This window comes from Rhinopithecus roxellana, chromosome 12 (genome assembly GCF_007565055.1).
Source record: "Rhinopithecus roxellana isolate Shanxi Qingling chromosome 12, ASM756505v1, whole genome shotgun sequence".
Lineage (NCBI taxonomy): Eukaryota > Metazoa > Chordata > Mammalia > Primates > Cercopithecidae > Rhinopithecus > Rhinopithecus roxellana.
In genome coordinates this window covers 15,000,537-15,019,312 of record NC_044560.1, presented here as the reverse complement: position 1 = coordinate 15,019,312, position 18,776 = coordinate 15,000,537, and the positions used below count along the sequence as shown (strand labels likewise).

Sequence of the window (18,776 nt, the reverse complement as noted above, 5' to 3'; positions counted from 1 at the left end):
CAGGTCATATGTTTTGCAAATTTTGAAAAATATGTTTTTAAATTGTCTTTCTTTCCTTTTTTTTTTTTTTTTTTTTTTTAGACAGATCTCACTCTGTCACCCAAGCTGGAGTGCAGGGGTGCGATCTCAGCTCACTACAGGCTCCACCTCCCTAGTAGCTGGGACTGCAGGCACACGCCTCCACACCCAGCTAATTTTTGTATTTTTAGTAGAGATGGGGTTTCATCATGTTGGTCAGTTTGGTTTCGAACTCCTAACCTCAGGTGATCCACCCACCTCGGCCTCCCAAAGTGCTGGGATTACAGGCATGAGCCACCACACCCGGCCTACAATTCTTTTTTTTTAAAGAGAGCCCCCCAAAACTGTATAAGTTTCAAGCCCCAAAACCTGGATCCATCTCGGCCCCCTTCCAAGTTCAACCTGCTTAAGTAACCAGTGATCCATGTTTAGCTCATTAACCCTTGCAACAATTCCATAATATAAATACTATTGTCATTCCAATTTACAGATGAGGAAACTGAGGCTTGGAGAATAGTCATTGCCCAAGTTCTCACAGTTAGTAAGTGGTAGAGCTGGGATTTAAATTCAGCAGCCTGTCTCCAGAGACCAGACCCTTAGTGCTTGATAATGGTGTCTATTTGTTTTCTTGTCCATTTTCCCCACTAACTAGGAAGTCCCAAAGGACACAAAGGCAAATCATTTCTTTTCCTTTTTCTTTTTCTTTTTCTGAGTTGGAGTCTCATTCTGTCGCCAGGCTGGAGTGCAGTGGCGAGATTTCGGCTCACTGCAATCTCTGCCTCCTGGGTTCAAGTGATTCTCCTGCCTTGGCCTCCTGAGTAGCTGGGATTACAGGTACGCGCCACCACACCCAGCTAATTTTTGTATTTTTAGTAGAGATGGGGTTTCACCATGTTGTCCAGGATGGTCTCAATCTCCTGACCTCGTGATCTGCCCTCCTCGGCCTCCCAAAGTGCTGGGGTTACAGGCGTGAGCCACCGTACCCGACCAAGACAAATCATTTCTACATGCCAAGCATGCAGCCCAGAAGAGATGTCACCATATGTTGGGATGTAAGAAAGAGGAAAGTAGCCCCCAAAGTCCAGGGGCAGCCTAACACTCACAGCCAGGTCTTGGCCTTGTCCTGTTGAACATAAACAACTTCACAGACCGTCAACAGCAGACAAGGCCACTCTGTGACTGTGATGGATCAAAACACAAACAGCACCACTCTGTCATCATGTCTGAACACAAACAAAAAATGGGTATGTCCAAACCACAAAAAAGACCAACCATCCCCGTGTCTCTGCTAAAATGAGAGACTGCTGCTTCTTACCTATGACAGCTTCAGCCTTGGTCTAGCCTCCCCTCCTTCTAGATACGTTTTATCCAGACCCCCAGTCATAGAATTACCCTTGCTCTTAACAGCATCCAATCCAAAGCCAAGCCCTGCTTCCTTAAACTCTCCCCAGATTATCTAACAAAAGCCCAAATTCTGTAAGTTCTTTCTTCCATCCTCCTACTGAGATGCACCCCCGTACCCATATTTCCCCATTGCTTGCATTCTCCCTTGCTGCAATGAGTAATTAATACAACTTGTTTAATTACAGGTATGTTTCCAGTGGTCTTTGACTGGAATGGCATCGACACAAGTATCACCTATCAGTGAGCATAAAATGTTATTGTCAAAGTTTAAAAATGTTGCTTCTCAAAACTAGTTGATGATAAGAGAAGGAAAGTAGTTGTTCCTTCAGACAATGGGTGGGGGTGATTGATTACAAACCGAGAAGCCAACCTTTTAGGATATTGGAAATGTTCTACATTTTGAAGTAAATGGTAGTTATAGCAAATGTTTTTAAGAAGTTAAAGTGGGCCGGGCGCGGTGGCTCAAGCCTGTAATCCCAGCACTTTGGGAGGCCGAGACGGGCGGATCACAAGGTCAGGAGATCGAGACCATCCTGGCTAACACGGTGAAACCCCGTCTCTACTAAAAAATACAAAAATCTAGCCGGGCGAGGGTGGCGGGCGCCTGTGGTCCCAGCTACTCGGGAGGCTGAGGCAGGAGAATGGCGTGAACCCGGGAGGCGGAGCTTGCAGTGAGCTGAGATCCGGCCACTGCACTCCAGCCTGGGCGACAGAGCGAGACTCCGTCTCAAAAAAAAAAAAAAAAAAAAAAAGAAGTTAAAGTGTATATGTAAGATTAGTGCACATTACATACTCTACTGTATACCTATTCTACCTTTATTTTAAAAGTTTTGTCCACTGGCGGCGCGTGGTGGCTCACACCTGTAATCCCAGCACTTTGGAAGGCCAAGGTGGGCAGATCACTTGAGGTCAAGAGTTCAAGATCAGCCTGACCAACATGGTGAAAACCCATCTCTACTCAAAATACAAAAATTAGTGGTAATGTGCCTATAATCCCAGCTACTAGGGAGGCTGAGATAGGAGAACTGCTTGAACCCAGGAGGCAGAGGCTGCGGTGAGCCGTGATCCCACCACTGGACCACAGAGTGAGATTCTGTCCCTGTTCCCCCGCCAAAAAAAAAAAAAAAAAAAAATAGGAAATCCAAAGTTGGTCACCCAAATACCAACTTGAAGCAATTTATCAGCAAAGTAAAGGCCAGAGTTAGGATGGTAGCTGACAGCAGATTTGAAGAGAACTTTGGGCTATTGGAGGATGAGATCTATGATGAAAATGCTGGAAAATCAACCATTTGCTTAAAAGGTAAAGGCATTTGGGTTGTTTATCCTAGAAAAGACCGGATTGGAAGGAAGTGTAGTTAAACTCAACTGTTTTATTTTGCAACAGGGAAGAGTCAGATTGTGCCCAAGGAGGATCTTCCTAACTGTGACAAAGGAGGTAAAGGAGGCGGTGACATGCCCATCCCTGGGAAATTTTTAACTCAGCTGGCCAGTAAATGGCTCCAGCATGGCCTGGTCTGGGAGTAGGAGACTGAAAGAAATGACCTCCAGCTGTCGATCTCATGACCAGGACTTCTGGCTTGTCCTGAGTGTTCTGGCCAGCTGCACAGCATGGATTACCGGGTCAAAGGGAGCCGCTCTCTGATCTGCACTAAGCTTTTCAGGTTCTGTGGCCGCCACCATCAGCCACAGATTTAATGAGATCCGGGGCTTAATTACCACAGTGCAGGGCTGCCAACACTCTCTCCTGATGACTTTATCTTGGCTGCTGGAAGGATGGGGGTGACAACAGTGTGTTGGCAAGAGAGGAGGGCCTAAAGCAGGGACTCTGGACCCTGGTGATTTAGGGGGATGTGTGCTGCAAGAGTGAGTGGCGGGGGCAACTGCAGGACTCAGTACCTGACCTCAAAGAGCTCATAATATGTCAAGAGTTAAGACCTCTAATCCAGGAGATACCCAAGGCAGTGTGAGTCAACTCACATGTGAGAGGCACACACAAATGTCGGCGGAAACTTTGGAGGCATGAACAAAGCTCCTAGAAGAGGAGGGCTGGAGGGTGGCGGGTGCCGCGTGGGGGCATGCAAGCTGGGGAAGACCTTGAATGCCAGGCTAAGCAGTTGGGACTTCATTTCAGAGGTAGTAGAGGGCCGTTGAACGTTTTTGAGCTGCCTGAACGATCCAAATTTCTTTTTCTTTTTTTTTTTTTTTTTTTTTTTGAGACAGAGTCTCGCTTTATGGCCCAGGCTGGAGTGCAGTGGCGTGATCCCGGCTCACTGCAAGCTCCGCCTCCCGGGTTCACGCCATTCTCCTGCCTCAGCCTCCCGAGTAGCTGGGACTACAGGCGCCCGCCACCACGCCCGGCTAATTTTTTGTATTTTCAGTAGAGATGGGAGTTCACTGTGTTAGCCAGGATGGTCTCCATCTCCTGACCTCGTGATCCGCCCACCTCAGCCTCCCAAAGTGCTGGGATTACAGGCGTGAGCCACCGTGTCCGGCTCCAAATTTCTTATAGAAGTTTACAGGACTCCTGAGGATGGGCTCTGCCTGACCCCCACTGCCCCAACTCCCACTGCCCCAAAAATAATCTCCTTCCATCCCTCACACTCAGCTGCAGCCAGCGCTGAACTTAATGCCATACTCTGAAACGTTCTTCACAGTCTCTGTACTCCTGGCTACGTTCTTTCCTTATATCGGGTCTCAATGTTAACATTCCTCCCTCTAAGAAGCCTTGCGGACACCGCCCCTTTCCCCCAAGCCTGGCCAGAGGCCCCTTTTCAAGGCTCCAACGCTTGCTGTGTCTCCCCATGAGATCACGGCTCTGTGCTGTCATTATTCATTGGTCTGCATTCTCTGCTAGACTGTGATTCTGTTGAGGCTAGGGGCGGTATCTTGTCCATCAGTGTCGCTAAGAACCAGCAAAAGACAGTAATGTGGGGTGGATGCGGCCCAGCAGATCACTCGGGTTCCTCCCCTTTCTCAGCCAGGGAGTCTTTTGAGGACAATAGAAAATCACAGGTGTCAACAGGTGCAGGCTGGTAGGGAATGTCCCCTTAATTTGAATGATCAGTCTGTTATTCTTACAGGAAGCAAAGTGTGCAGAAGACACAAAGCAAACGCCGACCTCCTCCCACCTCCTTGAGAATAAAGCGAAGCTGGTGCCATTTCTAGGCACGCCTGAGGACTATTTGAGGAGGGTGAGGCGGAGGGTTACGCACGGGACTACAAGAAAAACCCTCCGCTGGAGAGCAGAAATCGCGGCGGCTCCTCTTCAGGCCACCAGGGGGAGGAATCACACCGCATTCCGGGCCTTGGGCGGTTTCGCACGACCACGCGGAGCGGGGAGGTCGCGTAGAACTCTGGGAGTTGTAGTCTTAGGGTTGTAATGCGCAATCTCGCCCACTGCACATCGGGAGTTGTAGTTCTAGGTTGAGGAACGGGAAGTGCTTCCAAGAGTCCATGTTGAGCCCTGGAAACTACAACGACCAAAGGGCCACGGGTTCCTGGGCCGTTTCTCATTTCCGTCGAGTTAAACGTCTGGGGCTGCTTCTGAGGAATCAGCTTGACTGGGTAAGTTTAATTGAAGAAAACACCTATATGTTAGTTGAGCTCCCTGCAGACTTTCGTATTCTGGCCCGGTTTGGGGCCTCGGCGTCTCTCAATCGTAGGAATTGCACATTAATCTTCGTCCTTTACCTTTCCTATTCAGACACCTGTAGCCACCCACCCTCTTGACCCTGCCACGGTCGCCTCGCACTTTTAAAGGCCAGCGCCCCTGGAATCCCCACTGAGCTCCCGTCCCAGGACCCAGCCCCCGCAGCCCCACCTTGGATCCCACAGCCCTACCCTGATTCCTCGGCCTTACCCTGACCCTGCAGCCTCACCTCCCTGAATCCCGGGCTGCTGCTTTTTTTTTTTTTTTTTTTGAGACGGAGTCTCGCTGTGTCGCCCAGGCTGGAGTGCAGTGGCGCGATCTCGGCTCACTGCAAGCTCCGCCTCCCGGGTTTACGCCATTCTCCTGCCTCAGCCTCCCGAGTAGCTGGGACTACAGGCGCCCGCCACATTTTTTGTATTTTTAGTAGAGACGGGGTTTCACTGTGTTAGCCAGGATGGTCTCGATCTCCTGACCTCGTGATCCGCCCGCCTCGGCCTCCCAGAGTGCTGGGATTACAGGCGTGAGCCACCGCGCCCAGCCTCCCCGGGCTTCTTTATGCTCATCCACCCTTTGTATACTTTACTCTTACTCTCAATTTTCTGTTTTTCACGGCGGTGGAAGAAGGGGCCTCATTCCTTCTTTCCGATCCGCGATTACCCTGGACTCGAAGTGAGCAGACCCGGTTCTAGGCCAGCTCTGCCTCCTGCCCTCTGTGACCTTGGGCAAATCATACAACTCTGGGACTCAGTTTCTTCCTCTCTAAAACGGAGATGACTGTTGCTTCATCAGTCTCAGGTGAGGAGTGTTGAGAAGCCAATAAGCTAGTATGTGTGAAGATGCCTTGTAAACTGTAAGACCCTCACGAGAGACAGATTATTTTTATCACAATTATTAATGCTCTGAAACACTCTTATCGGGGCTCTTCTCTAGCTCTGCCACCTTGTTGCTCAAACCCATCCCTCGAGTGCTTGGTGTCTTCATTGTCTACCAGCTGGATGATATTTCTTCACTTCCTCCAGAGACCAAAGGTCAGGCCAATGAGCTTTTAGTCTTCAGAGAGCTTTATCTGAAAGGAAGCACCAGAGAAGTGCTTATCTTGGACTGTATCTTGAAATATCCACTGATGAAAGGGTTACACAGCTGGCAGAGCAGCAGTCCTCTGTTCACCAGAAACAGGGCCCCAGCAGGAGAGGACAGCTGCAACCTAAGCCCCATCCATTCCCTCTGGGCTCTTCTGGGCCTGTTCGGTAGACACTGGCTTTGGTAGGGGTGTCTGAGGCCTGAAAAGGCTGCTGGGAAAGAATCCGTTTTGCCAAAAGGCTTAATCCAGGAAAAATGAGAGACCTTGGCTAGGAAAGAGAGATATAACATTGTTAATTAGTTCCTAACATTTTATAAGCGCTCAAAATGCACCAGGCCCTAGGCAATATTTTCACTTACGAAGTATCCATTTTACATATAAGGAACTTGAGAGGCCATGCAGTTAAAATAATTATAGTTGCCTCCTATGGTTATAGTACCTTCTATCCATCGAGTGCTTTGCATGTATTATTATTATTATTATTTTTGAGACGGAGTCTCGCTCTGTCACCCAGGCTGGAGTACAGTGGCACGATCTCGGCTCACTGCAAGCTCCACCTCCCGGGTTCACGCCATTCTCCTGCCTCAGCCTCCCGAGTAGCTGGGACTACAGGTGCCCGCCACCTCGCCCGGCTAGTTTTTTGTATTTTTTAGTAGAGACGGGGTTTCACCGTGTTAGCCAGGATGGTCTCGATCTCCTGACCTCGTCATCTGCCCATCTCGGCCTCCCAAAGTGCTGGGATTACAGGCTTGAGCCACCGCGCCCGGCCTACATGTATTATTTAATCCTCATCAACAATCTCATGAGCAGTTACTATTTCTCTTTTTTTTTTTTTTTTTTGAGACGGAGTCTCACTCTGTCGCCCAGGCTAGAGTGCAGTGGCGTGATCTCGGCTCACTGCAAGCTCCACCTCCCGGGTTCATGCCATTCTCCTGTCTCAGCCTCCCAAGTAGCTGGGACTACAGGTGCTCACCACCACGCCCGGGTAATTTTTTGTATTTTTTTTAGTAGAGACAGGGTTTCACCACATTAGCCAGGATGGTCTCTATCTCCTAATCTGGTGATCCGCCTGCCTTGGCCTCCCAAAGTACTGGGATTACAGGTGTGAGCCACTGCACCCAGCCCTTAGTTACTATTTCTTTTTGAGACAGGGCCTCGCTCTGTCACCTGGGCTGAAGTGCAGTGGCACAATCTTGGCTTACTGTGGCCTCCGGCTCCCAAGCCCCAGCAATCCTCCTACCTCAGCCTCCTGAGTAACTGGGACTACAGTTGCATGCCACCACATCCAGCTAATTTTTTTCTTTTTTAAATTTTTTGTAGAGACAGGATTTTGCCATGTTGCCCAGGCTGGTCTTGAACTCCTGGACTCAAGCAATCCTTCCCACTTGATCTCCCAAAGTGCTGGGATTATAGGCATGAGCTACCGTGTCTGGCCGTAGTTATTATTTCTGTTGTGAGAATAAATTATCAGAAGCTTAGAGTTTGAGGAACTTGTTCAAGATCACATAGCTAATAAGTGACAGGGGTACAATTCAGAGTCATCAAACCCTTTTTCCCCCATTATACCATATAGCCTTATTTTTAGATCAAAAACAAAGATTAAAGAAGACTTGAGATGGGTTTAAATCAAAGCCAAATGAAGGAACATTTGTTGAGTCCCAACTATGTGGGGAAAGCATGCAGATAAACAGTTTGGCCTAGAAAAGCATATAAAACCCAGTCTTTACTCCTGGAGTAGATCTGAAGAGGTGAGGCATAAGTGTGCCAAAAATTAAATAGTATTCATTGGATAAATTAATTATTGAGACCAGCTGTATGCAGGGCACTACATTAAGTCTAGTGATAGGAACATGCTTCTGGGTGGCCTTGGGGATTACACCAAGTGAAATCGTAGTCGTGAAAATGGTGGACCGGAACACAGTATACACTCAGTAAGCGCCTGCTGCATGCATACATATCTGAATGAAAGAAAAATTCATCCAGAGACATTTCTAATCAAAGTCTAGACCAGAGGTTCTCAAACTTTGCTGATTAGAAACACCTGGGAAGCTTTTACAAATGAATTGATCCTCAGAAATAGGGGCCCCAGAATACACATTTTTTAAAGCTTCCCAGGTGATTGTGACAATGGGTTCAGGAACCTAAGATCTAAATTCTCCAGGGACCACTGTTGCAGGCAAGTCACTGATTGAAAACTGCTAGAATGGTGTTAATCCAAGAGCTGCCCTAAGGTAGCCTGAGATTGGTTACCAGATAACGGATGTGGACAGTGATCAGAGATGAGAGGAGGAAAGGTTGGAAGGACATGGGAAAGCTCCACAGAGGACTAGAGATTTCACTGGGCCTCGCTGGATGGAGAGGCTTCTGGACAGGCACCACCATGAACCATTTAGACAGTGAGCAAAAGAAGGTAGAGACATAGACTGATTTCCTTGGAAAATTCCGTGACTTTTATTAAAAATGACTCTGGATGCTTTGTGTGAATGTCTCTTTGGCAAAATTTGCAAGTCAGATTGGATTTTTCCATCTCTCTATCCTATTTGGACATCAGTCAATGTGAGCCTAGGAAACAAAGATTCATTTGCATGTTAGCTTCACTCTGGCCAATTAGCTTCTGTAGTTTTTATTTCCAAACAATTTAGTTAATGATCCTCCCAGAAACTTTCCAGGAGCACAGAGAGTTCTGCTGTCTTCTGTTTTGGCCATTTCCAAGTCCCTTTATCCTGATTCCTGTCCCAAGTGCTGTTCTCTATGCAGGGTGAGACAAAAATCTCTTCCCATAAGAAGCTTAAGGACTATTGTCCTGGTTCTCCAATCTTAAAAGCTGACTTATTGGCTCTTGACTCTCCAGATTCACTCTGGCCAAATCTTAGTGTTTCTACTTTTCACTCAATCAACACGTTTCTTGGATGCTTCCTAAGAGTCAGGTACCACACCAGGTGCTTTGAATGCATTATTTCATTTTATTTCCATAGCAACCCTGTGAGGATAGATAGTGTTCCCATTGTACAGATGGGGAATCAAGCTTAGAAAGATCAGATAACTTGCATAAGATAAGAAAGCTAGGCAGGGCTGGCACGGTGGCTCACTCCTGTAATCCCAGTCACTTTGGGAGGCTAAGGCGCAAGGATTCGCTTGAGCCCAAAAGGTTGAGACCAGCCTGGGCAACATGATGAAACTCCATCTCTACAAATAAATACAAAAATTAGCCGGGCGTGGTGGCAAGTGCCTATAGTCCCAGCCACCCAGGAGGCTGAGGTGGGAGGATCACTTGAGCTGGGAGGGTGAGGCCACAGTGAGCCACTGCACTCCAGCCTGGGAGCCAGAGCAAGACCCTGTCTCAAAAAAAAAAAAAAAAAAAAAGTCTGGCAACATGGCAGGCAGAGAAGCTAGAGTGACTCTGGGGCAGCCGCATCTTTCATGTCAGGATCTCACCACGTTGGATGTTACCAAGTTGACGCCACTTTCACACGAAGTTATCAGTAGACAAGCCACAATTATACAATTATACAAGCCACAATAGATACAACTGGTCATGTAGCTCATGGGAAATCCACAGTCGTCAAAGCTATTTCTGGAGTTCACACCGTCAGTTTCAAAAATGAACTAGAAAGAAATATTACAATCAAGCTTAGATATGCTAATGCTAAGATTTATAAACTTGATGACCCAAGTTGCCCTCGGCCAGAATGTTACAGATCTTGTGGGAGCAGTACACTTGATGAGTTTCCTGCAGACATTGCAGGGACCAAAGGGAACTTCAAATCAGTCAGACATGTTTCCTTTGTTGACTGTCCTGGCCACAATGTTTTGATGGCTACTATGCTGAATGGTACAGCAGTGATGGATGCAGCTCTTCTGTTGATAGCTGGTAATGACTCTTGTCCTCAGCCTCAGACGTCTGAACACCTGGCTGCTATAGAGATCATGAAACTGAAGCATATTTTGATTCTACAAAATAAAATTGATTTGGTAAAAGAAAGTCAGGCTAAAGAACAATATGAGCAGATCCTTGCATTTGTCTAAGGTACAGTAGCAGAGTTAGCTCCCATTCCAATTTTGGCTCAGCTGAAATACAATATTGAAGTTGTTTGTGAGTACATAGTAAAGAAAATTCCAGTACCCCCAAAAGACTTTAATTCAGAGCCCGGGCTTATTGTTATTAGATTTTTTGATGTCAACAAACCTGGCTGTGAAGTTGATGACCTTAATGGAGGTGTAGCTGGTGGTAGTATCCTAAAAGGAGTATTAACGGTGGGCCAGGAAATAGAAGTAAGACCTGGTATTGTTTCCAAAGATAGCGAAGGAAAACTCATGTGTAAACCAATCTTTTCCAAAATTGTATCACTTTTTGCAGAGCGTAATGATCTGCAGTATGCTGCTCCAGGCGGTCTTATTGGAGTTGGAACAAAAATTGACCCCACTTTGTGCTGGGCTGACAGAATGGTGGGGCAAGTACTTGGTACAGTCGGAGCTTTACCTGAGATATTCACAGAATTGGAAATTTCCTATTTCCTGCTTAGACGCCTTCTAGGTGTACGCACTGAAGGAGACAAGAAAGCAGCAAAGGTTCAAAAGCTGTCTAAGCATGAAGTGCTCATGGTGAACATAGGATCCCTGTCGACAGGAGGGAGAGTTAGTGCTGTCAAGGCTGATTTGGGTAAAATTGTTTTGACCAATCCAGTGTGCACAGAGGTAGAAGAAAAAATTGCCCTTAGCCGAAGAGTTGAAAAACACTGGCGTTTAATTGCTTGGGGTCAGATAAGAGGAGTGACAATCAAGCCAACAGTAGATGATGACTGAAGAATGCTGGTTAAATAATACATTCGGATGGAGTTGGAATTTGGAATTTCTCTTAACAACCCAGGGATTTATTTTCAAAGCAATATTGGGGAATCGATTTCACAGTTTGTTTCCTCAGTAGGTAACTGTAAGGTTATTCTCTTTTTTTTTGGTTATGAAAACTTAGGGACTCCAATCAATATAAAAATTGGCATAATGTTGGATTGAATCTATATTTTGGCAGAAGTTAAGCGTTCCCACATAATGTCAAAATTATACATCATGCAGTTTTGGTTTTTTTGTTATTTTGTTTTGTTTTTGAGTCTGGCTCTGTCACCCAGGCTGGAGTGCAGTGGCGTGATCCACAACCTCTGCCTCCCGGGTTCATGCGATTCTCCTGCCTCAGCCTCCCGAGTAGCTGAGATTATAGGTGCGCGCCACCACACCTAGCTAATTTTCGTATTATTAGTAGAGATGGCGTTTCGGCATGTTGGCCAGGCCGGTCTCTCCTGACCTCAGGGTGATCAGCCCACCTCGGCCTCACAAAGTGCTGGGATTACAGGCGTGAGCCACCTTGCCCAGCCCACATCATAGTTTGAAATGAAACTTAGCCACAACCAGTCTTTGCTGTGGCACACACATATATCACTGAACCAGCTTGAAATAAAGTTTTTTTCTGTTTCATGATTTGTCTTTGAGTACCTCCAGGCTGAAGGACTGTTGTACCAGTAAAAACTTAAAGGCACAAATTTTCCTTGAAGACCTTCTCCCTTTTCTTTGGCCCCATATTTTATGTTGCCTGAAATCCAATAGTCTTCCTCCATTGGAAAATACTGTTATAACAAATAATTCTAGATGAGTAACAAAGATCTTTCTAGGCCTTCATTTTATGTTTTTTCTTAACTGTTAAGATTGTGGCATAGATTATAATATTACTAATTTTTGGATGTTTCGAAAGGTCAAGAAGTAAAAGATGTTAGAAAGCAAAAAAAAAAAAAAAAAGCTATGCACCAAATGAGCTGGGCCTCCAATGTGGTTCTTTCAGACTATCTCTCATGGACATGACCTCATTTCCAGAGAAACAGAAATGCTAAAGAGAAACAACTTTTTAGCTTAGCACTTGACGGACTGCTCCTCCCCAAATCTGGTCACAACTTTCTCTTCTCACCTTGCATTGTTTCCACACAAGCTTCCTTCTTACCGTGCTTTTACTCGCTCTCTCCTGCTTGAAAGAGTCTTTCCCATCTTCCCCTGCTCTCTACTTCCAAGCCAAAGGAGCACTGTTTCTTCTCAGAACTCCTGTGGTCTTTTATCTGCCTGTCTTTTATGACAGTTGAACTTGCAGCTGGTTCATTGTCATGTGAGTGACATGTGTCTTGTGGCCCCAGCAGTAGGTCTTCTATGTGTAGACCTCAACAACAAGTGATGGGGAAAGGTCAGGGTCTGAGGCTAAGCAGAACTCATCCCCCTTCACTCTGGCTGAACAACCCACTGACATCAGGAGCTTAGTTTCTCTTTCAAAAGATTTGGGTTTGTTTTTTAAATTTGCTAAAGAGAAACAAAAAGAAGACGCTATCTGTAGTAGAAAGAAAATAATTTCTTATCTTTCAAAGTTAAATAGAATGATGTTAGGATTATTAAGACCAGACAAGTGGCAGCTGACAACCAGGAGACTGTGTGTTGTTATCATCGTTCTGCTTGTGACTCTGAGCAGCTCACTTAATCTCTCTGGACCTTGGTGTCTTCCCTGGTAAAGCACGTGTATGTACTGGGAGAAGGGGAAGACAACTGTGGGGAGGATTGACAGAAATGCTCTCTTAGGCCTCTTCTTACCTAGACATGCTTTGACTGGAACTCCCGAATCTCTCCCAGAGCACCTTAAAAGAAGCAGAATAATTTAATCATGAACATGTGGACCCCAGACACAGTGTGTATCCATTTAGATGCTTTTGGTTGCAACCAAAAGAAATCTAACTTCAATTGGTTTAAACAAGAAAGGGAACTTACTGACTTATGGAACTAGAAAGTCTAGGAGTGGGTCAGGTTTCAGGTATGGTCTAATCTGTGGATTCTTTTTTTTTTTTTTTTTGAGGCGGAGTCTCGCTCTGTCGCCCAGGCTGGAGTGCAGTGGCCAGACCTCAGCTCACTGCAAGCTCCGCCTCCCGGGTTTACGCCATTCTCCTGCCTCAGCCTCCCGAGTAGCTGGGACTACAGGTGCCCGCCACCTCGCCTAGCTAGTTTTTTGTATTTTTTAGTAGAGACGGGGTTTCACCGTGTTAGCCAGGATGGTCTCAATCTCCTGACCTTGTGATCCGCCCGTCTCGGCCTCCCAAAGTGCTGGGATTACAGGCTTGAGCCACCGCGCCCAGCCTATATCTGTGGATTCTTAATGTCTTCACAAATGGGCCTCTATTTCTCCGTGATTCTCTTGGTTTTGCCATCCACCATGGGCATCTTCATCCTGTGCTTCAAGGCCACTTGACAGGTGACATCTGCACATCACACTAGTTCAAAACAAGGAAGAACTTTTCTCCCCTCAACCATCAAAACAAAGTCCCAGGCTTTACTCCTGTTGGACCAGCCTAATGCCATACGCCCACTCTTCATCCAAATACTGACCAGAGAATAAGAAGGACTTATTGGCTCCAGTTAATTAAGGCTCAACTCTGGAGGTTAAGAGGGGTCAGCCCCACCCAAATCACAAGGCAAGGGGTACTGGGAAGTTTGATGTTCTCATGTTACAACCACATTGCCCACGATCGAATTCTGGCTCTGCTTGCTGTGTGTTATTGGGTAAATTGCCTTTGTCAAGCATCCACTTCCTCATCTGTAAAATGAGATAATAATATGTATCTCAGAGGACTGTTGAAAGAATTAAATAAAATAATATATGAAAAGCACTAAACATAGTTCCTGGCACAGAGTAAGTGTGACAGTGATGATGGTGTTGGAGATGATGAAATTGAAGAGGGTTAGGGGAGCACTGGCCCCAGTTTAGGAAGCAGATGAGCCATAGGAATGTTATCTAGTCAGGAGCGTGCACGCCTGTCATGCTGAAAGCTTCTGTTTGATCTACTGCCCACATCATACTTTTCCCTACCTCTGCTCTTTTTCCTCTTAGGTTTTTTTCTGTAAGTGCTTTCTTCCTCCTTCCCTGCCTCTCAACTTCCTCATCTTTAAAGGCCCAGCATAAGTGCCACCGTGTATTCAGTAGTTTAAAGCTGGGTGTGGTGGCTCTTACCTGCAATCCCAGCTACTTGGGAGGCCTAGGCAGAAGGATTGTGTGAGCCCCGGAGTTTGAGACCAGCCTGGACAACATAGCAAGACCCTGTCTCTCAAAAAAAATAAACAGTTTTAAGAAAAAGCTTAGTTCAGTGACTTTGCATATATATAACCGAATCCCCCCCGAGCAGGATCAGTAATGGTTAAGAACTTAGCTTCCGGATTAGGCAGAGATGGGTTTGCCATTGGGTAACTTGGGAAGGTTATTCAACCTCTTTATGCCTTAGTTTCCTCATCTGTAAAACAGGGTCTTTTTGTTTGTTTGTTTTTTGAGACAGGGTCTCACTCTGTCACCCAAGCTGGAGTGCAGTGGTACGATTTCGGCTCACTGCAACCTCCGCCTCCCATCTTCAAGGATTCTCCTGCCTCAGCTTCCTGAGTAGCTGGGACTATAGGTGCCTGCCACTGCACCCGGCTAATTTTTGTATTTTTAGTAGAGATGGGGTTTCACCATGTTGGCCAGGCTGGTCTTGAACTCCTGACCTCAGGTGATCTGCCCACCTCGGCCTCCCAAAGTGCTGGGATTACAGGCGTAAGCCACCACGCCCGGCCAAAACAGGGTCTTAATAGTACCTACTTCAGGCCGGGCGCGGTGACTCACGCCTGTAACCCCAGCACTTTGGGAGGCCGAGGTGGGTAGATCATGAAGTCAGGAGATCGAGACCATCCTGGCCAACATGCTGAAACCCCGTCTCTACTAAAAATAAAAAAGAAAATTAGCTGGGCGTGGTGGCACATGCCTGTAATCCCAGCTACTCAGGAGACTGAGGCAGGAGAATCACTTGAACCAGGGAGTTGGAGGTTGCAGCAAGCCGAGATCATGCCATTGCCCTCTAGCCTAGCAACAGAGCAAGACTCTGTCTCAAAAAAAAAAAAAAAAAAAAGTACCTACCTCAGAGAGTTGTTGAGACAATGAAATGATGTAATGTATATAATGTCTATAAAGAGGTCAGTACAGTGCTAACTGTAAGTAACGGATCTTAGTGGTTACTGTTAGCCTCAGGAGAGCAAGGTCTGTGTGACAGTCTCTGCAGCAGTTACTGCTGTGCTGCGCACATAGTAGCTGCTGGATAAACATTTGTTAATGGGCTGTGAGGAGTATGGATGGCTCTCTTTCCTCTTCACAGCCATCTCATCACCCTAGCAAAATAAATAAAAAACAACCCCCAGTCTTGGCAAAGGCAATGTAGCAAAGTAGTAGGTGCAAGATTCAGTGAGTGACGGCAGGGAGGATGAGGTGCTAAGGAGGGGTGGACAGGGTAGCAGATAACACATATCAGCAACAGGAAGCCAAGAGGAAGTCAGCAAGCGGCTGTTCTATGTTCCCCCATCCAGCCAGCAAGTTCAGCTCCGGCAAGTCATTTGATTCACCTGGTGATGAAATGGGGGTCAGCCAGTCTGTGGGCTTTCCACCTGTCACAGGACCCCACCTCGTAGGCTGTGGGGATGTGATGGAGGGTCAGAATCTCCAGGTAAGTGTCCCCAGCTCCCTTCCGTTTGCACTGCTTCTGCCAGCACCGTGACTTACTGATCACAATTCTGATCCTGCACTCCCACGGTGGGGAAGCTGAATCAGAGTGGGTCTGGATTTGGTTATCAAGCCCCCAGCTCTGTCTTCCCTGAGCTTTTTCTTCCTCTTTCCAAACATTGGAAACATCCCAATAGACAGAGATAGTGTGTTCGTTTTCCACCTAGAGGAAAGGGGGGACTCTAGCTTTAGAGGGAGCTCGCAGATCCTCTCACCTTTCTTGAGGGCAGATGCCTGATCTTGGAAGGGTTTTAATCATATCAGAATCCGAGTGTGTGAGAGAAAGAGCCATGGGTGTGTGCTTTTGGCCTTGGATTCCCTGACCTGGGTAGGGGGACAGCTTCCTTTTCTCTCTCCTGCCTTGATCTGTTTTCCTCTCCTGCTTTGACTTCTGGACTGGTCCTCTATCAGGTCCTAGGACTTTTTAATTAATTAACTTATATATATGTATATATAGTAGAGACGAGGTCTTGCTATGTTGCCCAGGCTGATGTCTAACTCCTGGCCTCAAGTGACCCTCCTACCTCGGCTTCCCAAAGTGCTGGGATTACAGGCGTGAGCCACTGTGCCTGGCTTAGTTCCTAGCCCTTTCTCTGCTAGCCCTCGACTTCCTGTCTCCCTTGAGAGGCACACACTTCCTAGTAACCCCTCACCTACTCCCATGTAAAATGAGTGTGCTGTTGCTTCCCAATGGCCGTCCTAGCAGAGTGGCCTGGATGAGCTACCACGGCCACCCTGTTCAGCACAAGAACTAATCTCTAACTCCTGGGGCTCCTGCAGGCTTAGGCTCAGTGCCAGATTTAAATCTTTCATTGTCCCAAACACTCAAATATTTTTGGTGCCCCCTCCCACAATGTAATTCAAAATACAGTTGGCTATTTGAAGTAACGTAAGCTTTACATGTATTCTAAAAATCAAATTGCTTCTTTCCAGATTTCTGAACGTAAAATTCAGGTATGCTAATTGAAACTTAAGGTTCCCTGTTTTGCTGGTGCCCCAAACACCTGCTGAGTGTGGCTGTTGGGAAATCTAGCCTGGACTCCTTGCTCTGAGCAGCTGCTCTCTTCTTTCCTACAGGGGAGCTTCTTTCGACTCTTCTACCCCTGCCAAAAGGCAGAGGAGACCATGGAGCGGCCCCTGTGGATTCCCCGCTATGAGTACTGCACTGGCCTGGCCGAGTACCTGCAGTTCAATAAGCGCTGGGGGGGCTTGCTGTTCAACCTGGCTGTGGGTAAGGGCTGGCCTGACCTCTGCATGCTTTCCCAGTTGCTTGGTTTTGTTCCGGGGAGATCCCCAGGTGGACACAGTACCTTATAGCCTACAGTGTCCAGCCTTTTGTAAGGGGCATCCATTAGTCAGTGTAGTGTGGAGAATTGGGAGAGAATTACATATGAAAGAGCTTTGGTGATTGAGTTAGACTTCCCTGGATTCAAATCCAGACTTTACAATTTACTAGCCATGGGGTTTGGGCAAGTTACTGAACCTGTCTAAATACCTGCCTTTGGGGGTTTGTAGTACGGGATGTACGTAAAGCCTCTAGTGCACTGCTTGGGACATAGAATGTGTTCCATAAATGGCACCGATTCCTCATTTATTCAGCATGTATCAATTCCTACTCTGTGCCAGCTATTGTGTGTATCAAAGAAAGGTTCTTAACTATCAAGGAGCATACAGTATCCTGCAGTTTTCCCTCCAGTCACCCCTCTTCTGAGTAGGATAACATTGAGTCATCCACTTCCCCCAAAGGCCCCACACCTAGGAATTCCACCCAGTGCCTTGGCATCTCAGCAGTTTACCCCAGAATTCAGTACTGCCACTTTGGACTTAGCTTCCCATTTTCTTTCTTTCTTTCTTTTTTTTGTGTGAGATGGAATCTTGCTCTTGTCACCCAGGCTGGAGTGCAATGGCACGATCTCAGCTCACTGCAACTTCCGCCTCCAAGGTTCAAGTGATTCTCCTGCCTCAGCCTCCCAAGTAGCTGGGATTATAGGAGCCTGCCACCACGCCCAGCTAATTTTTGTATTTTTAGTAGAGACAGGATTTTGCTTGGCCAGGCTGGTCTCGATCTCTTGTCCTTGTGATCCACCCACCTTGGCCTCCCAAAGTGCTGGGAATATAGGCATGAGCCACTGCGCCTGGCTTAGTTTCCCATTTTCTATTGTGTTCACTCTTCCTATGGAAGAAAGGGAGAAAAAATAGGTGATTGACTGCCCTGAGCCGCTCAGGGGCCGATGGTGATTGTCCAGAGGGGAGAAACACATGTCCCCACCCATACCTATACTCAGGTCGCCCTTGGGATAACAGCTTTGGGGCAGCCAGATATGCTATAGCCCATGTCTCTGTTAGGATCTTGTCGCCTGCCTGTTAGCTGGAATGGCCCCTTTAAGACAAAGGACTCTGGATACCCCTTGATCATCTTCTCCCATGGCCTAGGAGCCTTCAGGTAAGAACTTCTTTCCCCCAGACCATGCCATACTCCTTGCCTGGTGACAGCTGCTGAGTCTTAGCTTATTTCAAAGGGCAAAAAAAAAAGACATTTCCATCTGCTAGCTGTCTTCTCTCCCATCTGCTTTGTCCCATAGCATTGTGTTCACCTTCTCCGGAAGGCCTTTTTCAAGTCCTTTTCACCTTGTGGAGCCTTTTGGCAGCCTTCATATGCTTCACTTCTCATGGTCCAGTATTTATATAAATATACACTTTTAGCTTCCTCCTATGTAATAGCCCAGAAATGCTAGAAGGAACATGAGCTTTGTGATCAGAGCATCTTTTATTTATTTTATTTTTATTTTTTCAGACAGAGTCTCACTCTGTTGCCCAGGCTGGAGTGTAGTGGCATGATCACAGCTCACTGCAGCCTCAACCTCCTGGGCTCAAGCAATGCTCCTGCCTCAGCCACCAAGTAGCTGGCATGTACCACCATGCCTGGCTATTTTTAATTTTTTTTTTTTTTTTTTTTTTTTTGCAGAGACGAGGTCTCACTGTGTTGCCCATGCTGATCTCGAATTCCTGAGCTCAAGTCATCCTCCCGCCCC

General features: G+C 46.8%; 1 protein-coding gene and 1 pseudogene across 3 annotated transcripts in view; both read left to right on the top strand.

Moving 5' to 3' along the window:
* Nucleotides 1–4,840: 4,840 nt before the first annotated feature.
* Nucleotides 4,841–18,776, top strand: part of PAFAH2 (platelet activating factor acetylhydrolase 2) — a 43,148-nt gene continuing 29,212 nt past the window's right edge. Inside the window, exons 1-5 of one of the 3 annotated variants that reach the window (XM_030913107.1) lie at nt 4,859–4,986; nt 5,693–5,866; nt 15,552–15,688; nt 16,822–16,975; nt 18,091–18,187. In XM_030913107.1, coding sequence (XP_030768967.1) covers nt 5,842–5,866; nt 15,552–15,688; nt 16,822–16,975; nt 18,091–18,187 — 413 coding nt within the window. In that variant the 5' untranslated portion in view covers nt 4,859–4,986; nt 5,693–5,841. Of the gene's footprint in view, nt 4,987–5,692; nt 5,867–15,551; nt 15,689–16,821; nt 16,976–18,090; nt 18,188–18,776 lie in introns of all 3 variants that reach the window. The other 2 variants (XM_010355690.1, XM_030913108.1) reach the window with 2 other exon arrangements.
* Nucleotides 9,481–10,955, top strand: LOC104656083 (annotated as a pseudogene).